General features: G+C 38.9%; 1 protein-coding gene across 3 annotated transcripts in view; it reads right to left on the bottom strand.

Annotated features, from left to right (window-relative positions):
• Positions 1 to 968: 968 nt before the first annotated feature.
• LOC142139593 (OX-2 membrane glycoprotein-like) overlaps positions 969 to 12,752 on the bottom strand; it is a 28,882-nt gene continuing 17,098 nt past the window's right edge. Inside the window, exons 2-6 of one of the 3 annotated variants that reach the window (XM_075197328.1) lie at positions 10,200 to 10,330; positions 7,403 to 7,744; positions 6,271 to 6,579; positions 4,436 to 4,561; positions 969 to 2,998 (exon numbers count right to left, since the gene is read on the bottom strand). In XM_075197328.1, coding sequence (XP_075053429.1) covers positions 2,901 to 2,998; positions 4,436 to 4,561; positions 6,271 to 6,579; positions 7,403 to 7,744; positions 10,200 to 10,245 — 921 coding nt within the window. In that variant the 5' untranslated portion in view covers positions 10,246 to 10,330 and the 3' untranslated portion in view covers positions 969 to 2,900. Of the gene's footprint in view, positions 2,999 to 4,435; positions 4,562 to 6,270; positions 6,580 to 7,402; positions 7,745 to 10,199; positions 10,572 to 12,752 lie in introns of those variants that run through there. The other 2 variants (XM_075197327.1, XR_012688236.1) reach the window with 2 other exon arrangements.

A 12,752-nucleotide genomic window follows, 5' to 3' on the forward strand; every position in this document is an offset into this window, starting at 1 on the left:
TATTGAGGAGATCCCATAGGCGGGCCCCTGTGGTTCTCCATATACTCAGCTCGACTGGTACTTGCAGCAGATGTATCTCCAGGCAAGACAGCCTGGAAAATTTTGTACAAAAGCAGAAGCTGTCAGAGGAAAGCTGGAAGGACACCTGCAGGCACAGCCAGAGTTAGTGTACTGTAGACCAATGGGGTCTCTGGCACTTGCGGTATTACTAGTTGTGGGGGGAGGGTTGGGTGTTTGTTTACAGTGGAAAGTGACAATTTTCTGGACGTCCTCTTTAACAGTTTTTTATCCTATTATTATTGCCTCCTCTGGGGTAATCTAAGCAGATAACAATACATGGGTTCAACTCTGAAATCAATGCACATTGGTAACAAGCTGATAGCCCAGATATATCTACCCTTAACGACATAAGAACATTTCTTTATACCAGTGGTACCTCCCAGTATCTCACATCCTAAACCCTGTAACTCCATGTCTTTCAGTGTACTAAGCTGGGGTTTCCAGCGCTGGGGAAAGACATGGGACTGTTTTTTTGGACAAATTTGTCCACAATTTTCTGCTGGAAAATAAAGACCCTCAATACAAACCAGGGGGAAGGAACTGCAAAGTTAATAGCTGCAAATCATGTACCTCTCCAAAACTTCACATGTAGGTTCTCCTTAACCCTGATATGAAATTGATGTAATATTTACAGTCTCTAATACTTGTTGTAATGGTCTCCTTCCAAAAAGTACATCCTGATTATATATATATATATATATATATATATATATATATATATATATATCCCTGCATCACGTGTCATCTTCTCTAGTGAAAATATAGAAGTTGAAACTATGTTATTATTATTATCTTTATAATGCAATACAAAAGGTCTGAAGCGCTGTACAGGAAATAGTATACATTACACAGCAACGATCCGTAACATATTACATAACACATGAAAAACAAAATACAAAGACCAGACATTCATCATCATCTATTTATTTATTTATATAGCGCCACTAATTCCGCAGCGCTGCATAGAGAACTCACTCACATCAGTCCCTGCCCCATTGGAGCTTACAGTCTAAATTCCCTAACACACACACACAGACCAGTATATTTTTGGAGTGTGGGAGGAAGCCCACGCAAACACGGGGAGAACATACAAACTTCACACAGATAAGGCCATGGTCGGGAATTGAACTCACGACCCCAGTGCTGTGAGGCAGAAGTGCTAACCACTAAGCCACCGTGCTGCCCAAGTGCATTTAAAATATTATGTTTCGGGGTCAGTGTTATTAAGCGCCCCAATTCCTACCCCATCCCCAACTTTTATATTTGAAAAATAGTAGATTCACATTTATGCTGATTACACAATGATTTAAGTTTCTAACATATTAAAAATAAATATTTCCAGTATAAATCAAAAGAATCAAATATGGTATTTGAGGTATATGATATATCACTTTTACACGTTATCCTTACAACTTGCACAACCTACTTGGCCACACCCCTCCAGGGGATGTCATGAATGGGGCGGAGTCATATTATCTAGGCTCATTCACTTCTGTAAAACCACTGGACAAAAAAAGTATTCCGTTGTCCCGAAATGTAATAAAAGTGTTTGTTTGGTGCAGTGGTCCTGCCACATATATACCCAATATGTGTCAGTGCAATCCAGTTGCGCTGACACAGAAATAAATACAGAAAAATATTTACCGCTACAGAGAATCTCACTTTCATTGTACAATCATATTGCCAACCTCATTGTCAACCACATTGCACAGCCAAAATTTACATTTTTCTTTTCTTTTTTTTTAACACACATTCATCATCATCATTTATTTATATAGAGCCACTAATTCTGCAGCGCTGTACAGATAATTCATTCACATCAGTCCCTGCCCCATTGGAGCTTACAGTCTAAATTTCCTAATATAGACACACACACAGACAGAGACTAGGGTCAATTTTTGAGAGCAGCCAATTGACCTACCAGTATGTTTTTGAAGTGTGGGAGGAAACCAGAGCATCCGGAGGAAACCCATGCAAACACAGGGAGAACATACAAACTCCACACAGATAAGGCCATGGTCGGGAATCGAACTCATGACCCCAGTGCTGTGAGACAGAAGTGCTAACCACTGAGCCACTGTGCTGCCACATTCATACATTATACACATGGCATTTTTTTGCCCCACTCTCATCTGATGGTGATATCTCCCCCACTCTCCAACTTGTCTTTTTGCTGGCCAGGGTTCCTTCCGATTGCAGCGGGGTTGTAATTAGCTAAAGCCAGAGAAGCAGTGAAGTTAAGGGTGGGAGATGCTGGTAGAGTGAAGTGTTTAATGTCAGTGGACTTTAGATTTTGGTAAATGTGAGAGGTTTTATATCAGAGAAGTGGTCACAGAGAGATTTGAGATGTTGTCATGTAACATGGGGATGTGACAGTAGAGGTTGGGGAGGAACAGAAACTGGTGAAGATGGAATTAATAAAAACAAAACCCCAAAACATTAGAGTTATTGGAAAATCTGTGCCCAAAATATTGAACTGCAGTCAATAAGACATAAACACAACATCAACAAAGTCCTAAAACAACTTATAAATAGTAACATTAGTTATAATGCTCTTTTAAGAGCTGACATATGGGAGTATTGTGAAATGTTCATGACGTATGTTGGGGCGTGTGACATATAAGACCTGGTACCTTTCTGATCTCCACCAATCTCTGCGTCCTCCTGAGGTCCTCACGCCAGACAGCACGTCAGACCGTGTGTGCGTCTGTACAATATTCCACAATATTTCACAGTTTCATTGCATCCCGGATTGTTCCGTGTGATAAAGTGCAAAGATGTTGTAATAGCTGCCCAAGGTTTGTAAACAGAAACATGACTGAGAGTCCTTCTTTAGCTTATTAGGCTGCGGGAGTGGAAAGTTCACGTTTATTTGGTAATAATACACTATTTGCTGTTGTTGGTAGTAGATTCGTTGTCTTTTTTCCAGTTTTGCAGACTAAAAGGAAAGAAGAAAAAAGTTTTTATATTTTAATATGTATTTATTTATTTATTAAAAAGGTGGATACAAGGGGGAGATGAAATAGTGCACAGGATAAGAAAGTGCTGGAAACCACCACAAACAACCAGACTTATGTGTTTATTTTCTATATGTTACCTGAAAGAGAGATCTCCCATAGTGGTTGCTATGGGTAACACAACCTTTTCTGTTGCAACTGTCATTGACCGAGAACCAAGTCCATCATCAATGTCTCAAGATATCTCTTATAGTACTAAGTAACCATCATCATCATCAACAGCTATTTATATAGCGCCACTAATTCAACAGCGCTGTACAGAGAACTCACTCACATCAGTCCCTGGATCATAACGTCTAAATACCCTAACACACACACACACACACACACAGACACACACACACAGACACACACACACACACACACACACACCAATTTGACAGCAGCCAATTAACCTACTAATATGTTTTTGGAGTTTGGGAGGAAACCGGAGCACTCAGAGAAAACCCACAGGCAGAACATACAAACTCCAAAATATGTATAATAACATGATAATGACCATGTTAAAACCAATACAAAAGTCGTATTACTATATTAGTACACAATATAATAATGTAAGGATGTGTCATTAGGGTCTTGACACTAGTTCTGAAAATAAATATAATTAAACGCACCGACATCTGTTTACCCCTTTAAAATCAAATCGGAATCATCTTTCCTGTAATAATCCAAATGTCAGTTAAGCAATGCAAATAGATGGCCACAACCTGATATAGTATATCATGAATTAATTACTATCAGCCAATCAGAAATGGCTAAATGGTGGAGCAGATAGTTGTCATCATGATTATTGTATATTGTTACAATCGCCCTCTGTAAGATATATACCTCCTGCAAGGCCGGGGGGATGTACGTCTATCAAATGCCGAATGGTTTCTGAATAATCCGACTTCTTGTAGCTGTATGGTAATTCTAAGGGGCATATTCAATTCCGATCCGACGCTACCGCGGAAAATGCGCAGTACTGCCGGTAATACGGTACCGCAATAACGCGGATTTTCGTACGCAGCCCTATGAGCTGCGAACGAAAATCCACGTTATTGCGGTACCGCGGATTAGGTTCGCGGCCGTTCCGGCGCGATCCCGCGGATCGGGATCGGATTTGAATATGTCCCTAAATATTTTACACCTGAACTTTCCAGCTTCCTCCCAGTTTCCCTTCAAATAGACAATCACTGTGTCATGCTCCTTACTTTAATTTGGTTAAAAGTTTTAATCATTTTCCACATAATATAATTAAATACACGTTGTGCACTTTACAAGCGTTACATCATTGTATTGTGTGTATGTACACTGCTCTTATTCCAGTGATGTTACAATGTGGATTAACGTTAATATAAAACAGTGAAATAACTCACCTGAAATTAAGCGTTTTCCGACTTTTGGGTGGAATAAGATTACACATAACGCCCCTATTAGAACTACGACGGCTAGAACAACAGGGAGGATTACACGAAACGGTCTCGGCGATGAACCTTCACTTCCTGAAAAATAAGTTGAAAAATAAGTTGTTAGATAAAGTGTGACATAAGCCAATCATTTACATTCATCTCATTCATTCACAATGTTCTTCTTAACGAGGTGGTCTCAGGGATAATAGATCCTGTGTTATTGCTTTGTAAAGAGAGGCTGATATATTCTCATTGTACATGTTCATTTCACCACTTTTATTCCACCAGAACCTATGGCTTATTTTACAGAATATGGGTTGATGCTAATTTGTTCCACTTATCAGTATTTATTAATATGAATGGAAGGTGCCATACTGGAGATAAAAGGATCTATGGACTCAGTAGTGTAACTGAATACAGCTGTGGTACCAAAACATTGTCTCTCCTCCGGCTACAGTATAGAATGATTGGGCTTAATGCTGTTAGGTGCTGTACAGCTCTGCTGCCAAGTTGTTTAGCAACTTCTGACATGATTTCTAAATGTAAAACACTATCTCAGTGTGTAAGTGCCCAATGATTGACACAGGAATTCAATACGGGAAATACTGGAAAGTCTCTAAAGGTATTTAGTCACCACGTTATAATGGAAAATGATCTAAAGCTGGATTACCCTTTGCAAACATTTATTTTTAAATTGAGTACTTTTTTTGCGAGCTGGAAATATCCTTATATTACTCACCGAGATGGGGAACAAAAACAAGGACCTTTTTTTACCCATCTTTTTCTGTTATATGCAGATTAGATTTAAAAAAAAGTGTGCATACAGTATTATTACAAGTCTACAGACACCAATGGATGCCTGATGTCTGTACAGTTTATACTATAGCTGGATAGTCTGAAACTCTGTGTAGTAAAAGGGCAAGAGGCTTATCGCAGCAATAGAAAATTAGGATTCACCCTGATTTATCAATACATTTTCCACGTGTGTGTAAATAAAAACAAACCGATACCCTCTAAACATAAGTAGTTCTGAGATTACTTTCCAGAATAAGACACAGTTTAGCAGTATGTACAGTGGAGTAGTAGATACTTGGTGCACAGTTCCAGCAGATTTGGCTAAATGAAGAAACATAAATACAGGGTTTATAAGTGAAACGGGAAGACTAGACAGACTGATGGGTCTTCTACCATCAACATTCTGTGATTCTCATATTCACAACCACAAAAAAATTATAACATTTATAATAGTACATAAATGTATGTTTCATTTAGCAGTAGGGATGAGCAATACTATTCTGCAAGATCGGGGATTTTAAAGATTTGGGCTAATTTGGAGCCGTAGATTGAGGGGAGGGAAATAAATAAGTGTGATTAATAGAAATGGCATTTTAACTATCTAAATATTTTTATGATGTTTCTATTTAAAACAGAAATAATAGATTTCAGAGCGAATTGATGGACTATCAAACTACTAACCTAACCTTCCACATAACACTGTGGGATAACTGCAGATACATGTACAGAGAGGGGGAGGAGGGAATGTAGCCTACAAAGATTTTGGGATTGCCTTGGGGGGCCCAGAGGTGTTGTACTATAAATTAAGGGAAAAAAGGGCTTTAGTTCCAGAGCCCCCTACAAACTAATCAGCCAACTCACTGGATGGGACACAGGGCAGGTGACCGCATGGACCAATGGCAGAGAGTTTGCGGCTTCCTATTGGCCTGTGTGGTCACACCCAGTGGGCCCTGTCCATGCATTCTCTATAATAATATATCAATAAAATGAAGTGTGAGACAACTTACTAGTGTGGTCTATGAGTGCAGAGAGACGTTTCTCGGAGTAGAGAGCTGGGTGATGAACCACGCAGGTTACCTCGATCCCCTCCAAGGTCCTAGCGAATCTCTGAGTAAAGTTACTTATCACAGTCACTGTTCTGTTCAGGTTTACAATAGTGTAAGTTTCAGGTGTTATTTCCAGATTGTCCGGTAGTTCCCATGTGATACTGGGGGCCGGCTGACCGGTGGCTGAGCAGGTGACAATACTCAGCTTTTCTGAGGTGTCAGGAGACTCGGTCTGATGGATTTCCAGTATGGGGTCCGATATGTTGGTTTCTAAGCATAAAAGAATAAAAGTTGACGTAAAATGATCACAACAGGAGGAGAAAATCCTAGAAGAATACTCAGACAAAGATGAAAACTATAATGAACAATTTATAACCTGGTAAATTTGCATTGCAAGCGGTGGTCACTTGGGAGGAATGAGCAGGAGCCCTTCACTCTCCTATGAGTTGCATCAACGGGCCCCAAGCCAAGTTTTTATGGTGGCTCAGCAGAAAACTGGACACAAGTTCCTCTCATGCTTGGTTAGGTCTTATTAAGGAGCGTCGTTCCTTTCCAACGCGTCACAGTTTATAGACCTTGTTGCTGTACAAAGTGTTTTTATTGTATTTTTTATGGATATGTTACGTAATATCCAACAATCATCGATACCTGAGCCCTTAGTTATTCATTACAGCTGTATTTTGGGCTTTACGCCTATTAAACTCTCCTTGATGCTTATAGTTCAAAAAATAATGTTAGTAAATGTACACACACTATCTGACAAGAATTTGCTTCACTTACTGTGCTTTACATCAATGTTAATATAGCATGCAGCGTTCAAATGTGTTAACGCTCTGTAAAATACTACGGCATTCACATTAAGTACATAGGACTATATAAATTCTTTTGTTTTTCAATGCCACGATGTACGAGCCCTGAAAATGTATATTTTTAAACAATTGTAGGGACTTTACTATTCTCTGGGTTTTGACAATTTATCTCATTGCTGGAGACTCTTTAAAAGCTTTTTAAGACACAAAAGGACAAAAAGACGCTTTTTGGAGCGTTACTAAATATACTCCTTACTGTGTCCTGAGAGAAAGACGCCTCTTACCATAGACATCAAGGCAGGTTCTCCCAGAGTTAGCTCCAAATGGATATATATTAAAGATACAGGAAAAACACCCCTGATCCTCCAGGGTCACTGGGCTGATGGTGATGGCCGAGACATTGAGAGTATCTGCAGTAACCTGTTCTGTACAGTGATACGAGTAACCAATCAGCTTCTGCCCATACTTTTTGCTGTAGGTAGCCACCGGCCCGGTGAAGTTGCCGGATTCTTTCTGCCACGTGATTTGGAAAATGTTTGGGTGGGTGGTAATCAGCTGGCACTGAAGAGTCACTCTGCCCCCGACCGCTGCTTCTTGTTTCTCAACACAATTTATTTTAATCGAACCTTTAAATAAGGCAAATCGAATGATTAAAAATGTTAAAAACACAAACTCGTATATAATACATGTGCATATCCTGCAGTCTGTTCTGAATTATGCTCAAGTTTCAAGTTGCGTTCGGACTTAAATCAGGCCCTAATGCAAATCTGATTATATCTAGCACAATCATCATCATCATCACCATTTATTTATATAGCGCCCCTAATTCCGCTGCGCTGTACAGAGAACTCACTCGCATTAGTCACTGCCCCATTGGAGCTTACAGTCTAAATTCCCCAACATACGCAGAGAGAGAGAGAGACTAGGGTCAATTTGTTAGCAGCCAATTAACCTACTAGTATATTTTGGAGTGTGGAAGGAAACCGGAGCACCCGGAGGAAACCCACCCAAACACGGGGAGAACATAGAAACTTCACACTGATAAGGCCATTGAACTCATGACCCCAGTGCTGTGAGGCAGAAGTGCTAACCACTAAACCACCATGCTGCCCCCAATAGTATATTTTTTCAAAACATACTATTGTGCTAGATATATTCCCCATTTCCACCATCTTAAACAAGCTTATTTGTTTTGTATAATGTCCACTCTTATAAAACAAGTCATCCAGTGTATATGAAAAGAGAGAATATATATGTATATAAACCAATGCATGAGTGTATCAAAGTTGGAATTTATGCATACAAGTATATTTCAATATGTACATAGTATCTTCCTTCATAGTGGAGCCTTTATATGTCTGTCTAATGGGGATAAACATGACTGTGCTTTATAACTGGAATGCACTACTAAGAAATATATAAATAACCACCGAATTTAAATATGTACAAAATTGTAATATAATGAATCTAAAAATATATATCTCAATGATCGCAGACCCTTATGTTTAAAAAATACCTACTATGCTTTCATGTATGTGCAGTATATACAGGTCAGCCCAAGAGGGAAGTGATGCTCTTTGCCGCTGCGGTATCACTAGGGGGCAAATTACTTTCCCGGGAAAGCTGGTTGGAAATGAATCACTCCACACTGAATTTATACTACGTTCAGTCCAACAAGCAGTGGTTAATAGGCAAAGATCGACTTAGGATCATGTCTATGGATATTCATTATCAAGCCATCAGCACGTAAGCATCTTGAGTGCCTCCTGCGGTGACTTTTGGCTGGAGATTAATAAGGTTTATGGTGAGGCTTCCGTTCACCTTTTATCTATAAACGCCGGAAAACTGGCAATTTGAAGGATATTATGGACTCACCAATACAAACTGCCTTTTGCCAGTAATTTCCTGAATTATATCTCAAGGCAATCTCTGCTGCTAACCTAAATGGAGTTTAAACAAACATTATGTGCTGTAGAATTCGTTATACTCTGGGGTTTACGTATGACCCCAGCATGGTAACCATCAGTATACATCGCCGCAAATAGGAGTTTTACGTAAAGAAAAACGCTGCTGCAATTTGCTATGCCGGGGGTGCAATGGGACTCCAAAGTTGACCCGCCCCCTCCTCAACAAAGTATTTTCTCTCTCCACTGGCAGCGAATGGAGAAAGCGCTAATGTGCATTCCCCCAGGATGAGAAGCTTCAGATGGATCCCTTTGAAAAAGACAAGTAAAGACATCCTAAAAATGCTGCGAAAAGCATTGCTCCAGTAATTAGGTGAATGGTTTCTCCAACTTTAATAAAATATTTTTAAGAGTAAGGTTCTGTGACAGTTAGTGTATACATAAATATATATATATATATATATACACCAACTGTCACAGAACCTTACTCTTAAAAATATTTTATTAACATTGTAGAGATATATATACATACTGTATATACACACACATATTATATAACTTTTTTTTTACTTATGTCACTTTGGTTGGTTATTTGTATATTTGTTCAGACTGCATTCCACTTATAAAGTTCAGTCATTTTTTCCCCCTCGTTATTCAGTGTATCTACGGGATTTCAAACGGTTGTACTTATTTTCAGATGCATTATGTTTTTACAAATGAACTCTGTGTATAATAAATGTGAATACACTTTCTCAGATAAGGTACATTTGTTAATCAATTCTTTAGTGTACAGAACTAAATTTATAACGCTGTGAAATAACGCCATGTAAAATGAAACATACTATCTGCTAGACGTGCAGTGTGTCTTATATCTTACACATCTACTGTCACTCCAGCGTAACAAGACACCTTCGCTGTTGATTTTATTAATGATATTTGAAAGAATGTGAAGAGAGTTTCAAATCTAGAATCAAATGTGTCTATGAGAAGAAGTAGACAGTCAGCATCTCTCCAGGTGCTGTGGAACTACAAGTCCCAGCATTCTCCAACACCAAGAACCGATTACCTACACATAACACAGGATAATACAGTAGCTGAGAGTTCTATAAATACATGGAAGGACTAGGGCAGAGAGCTTTGGTATAATATAATATAATATTTAAATCAGCACACTCACCATGTACTAAGCCCCAGAGACAGACGAACACACTGAGATGTCTCATTCTTCAGGAGGAACAGAACAGCACTTAGAATTGATGAAAGATTGATCTTGACAGACCTGTTAGTTTTCCCAAAGGTCCTATGTGACTAATGAACAAACGTAAGGTAAATGTTTGATTTCTTTATATAGGCTGGAAAGTAATAACCAAGAGGTAGAATCTCGGGCTGCAGTTATGTGTGACTCCCAGAGCAGAAGTGAAATGTGAGAGGTACTGAAACAATTTATATGAGTGAGCAGAGAGAGAGGAGAAAAAAGGAAAGAGGAAGTAGAAGTAGAGAGGAACTGTCCAAAACACATACTTTGGGGAATTTCAGAAACTTTTTCTACACATAAGAGAAGTGTGGCCATCAGACTAAACATAGTTAAAATCATGCGGGTGAGTGACTTGCTAAATCACCTATTATCTGTGGATTCCTGTGAGTGTCAGCCAATAGGAGCAGGAAGGGGATGGGACTTATACAGTGTTATAAGTCAGTGCAGACAGGATAAGGTTCTTCCTGCTTCCGGATTCCTCCCGCCCTCCCTTCAAGTTTTATGGTTCAAATCTTTGTTTTTTCTAGTGGGTTGCAGAGTAGGAGAGCAGTGCAGTCGGTAACTGCGCTTATGGTGCTCGGTTGATCTTGTCATAGGTCACTACCCCTCTGTGGTTATGGTGTCATACTATGGTTGGTCCGCCTGTGAGGAGGACCCTTGGGCGGGTATTGTCTGGTTTATACTGGCGGTTATAAAAGGGGGCATAGTCTTGCCGTTGGACTTGATTTTAGCACCGGCCAATAGATAAGGTATGATCCTGGGTTGGTGGTACTATGGTCTGACCTCACCACTTTTATTGGTTTTGCGTTCCTGACTGCCCTGCTCTCGTCCACCTTACAGTCCTCTTTAGTTTAAAGTTCATATTCCAATTTAATAACTACTGTCATTCATTCCAATTTTAATTTTGGTGTCCGTGTCTTTATTGGGTATGATAAAAGGTTATGTCACAATGTGTGGAGATTTAGGGGAAAACTTCCCAGCTATGCATTTTAATGTTTTCAGTCAATTATTATCGGGCCAATAACACAATAAACGACCGTTAGGTCCGATATCGCATTAGTGTGTACGCTCCAAACGATCAGCGATTATCATTCAAAAGCTCATGGTATCATTTCATTTGAATTTAGAAATGGTCTGAAAATCTCAATAAACTATGGAACGATGTTGTGCCGATCCTGCAGTGTGTACGCACTCACGACCACCAGTGTCCTTAGATCTCTATGGTGTGGGAAGAGTCACAGGGCTAGATTTACTAAGCTCCGTGTTTGAAAAAGTGGGGATGTTGCCTATAGCAACCAATCAGATTCTAGCTATCATTTTGTAGAATGTACTAAATAAATGAAAGCTAGAATCTGATTGGTTGCTATAGGCAACATCCCCACTTTTTCAAACCCGCAGCTTAGTAAATCTAGCCCACAGTCTTTTCAGCCGATGGTTATGACAGATGAAGAGCACAGATCTGAAGGTAAATTGTGTAAAACGTATATAAAACCTATATATAGTGTGTACACAAGAATCGGCATGCTGGTTGGGACTTTTTTTTATTCCTTAGTTGTTGGTAAAATCGTTAACGATATCGCATCAGGAGAAATCTTCTGTAGTGTGGTCTACCCGACTTAACTGTAGAATTAATGCATATTGTGATACGTTTGTGTCCACAATATAACAAAAAGTACCTCTTCTGACCACACTAGGGGCTCTACTCATCAATTTAGAAAAGCCCTTGTGAAAATGGGTATTTTCACCAGATATAGGGCTTCTCCCTATCTGTCAGTGCGATAGTCAGCAGTACTCCCTGCTGAATATAAGATTTGCTGTGTCTCTGCGGCAATAGCATCCCCATTCAAAGGAAGCAGACATGTACTGCCACAATCCTTCTTCTGCTTGTTAAAGGGTAATATTATTGTTTATTTAATCATCAGTTCAATGTAGTTTACTATGACGCTATATTTGTCCTTAATAATTAAGATAAAAAACTAAGATTCCTATATTGAATAAAATATGTTTCATTCACTAGCCACTTTGAATATTTATTAGAGTCTCATGTAGTACTTGTGAAACCTAATCTATATATAAAAACTAGATTTGCACATATATTTAGTACAAACACAGTCTTTTGTTGTATTCACTAGTCATATGTAAACACAGAAATAAATAGATTTCTACACTAAGACAAAGCGTAGGTGTGGAAAGGAATTGCTTATGAGAACCATCTCCTGATTAACATTCTGAGATAAATTAGAAACAATGATTAATATCTTACTAATACGATAAGTATTAAGTAAAAGGTTTAGAGTCTTGCAAAATGTCACTATCGTATCTGTTGTTAAATCCATATTAATTTAAGACTAATTGTAATATTTCTATTTAAAATTGATTATTTGACCAAAGATCCAGATGTAAACATTGCCTCAGGGACCAAAACAAAGACATCATTTCATCTGCTCAGAGGAACAGAACTTATTGAATATTATC

Source organism: Mixophyes fleayi, chromosome 2 (assembly GCF_038048845.1).
Source record: "Mixophyes fleayi isolate aMixFle1 chromosome 2, aMixFle1.hap1, whole genome shotgun sequence".
Classification (NCBI taxonomy): Eukaryota; Metazoa; Chordata; class Amphibia; order Anura; family Limnodynastidae; genus Mixophyes; species Mixophyes fleayi.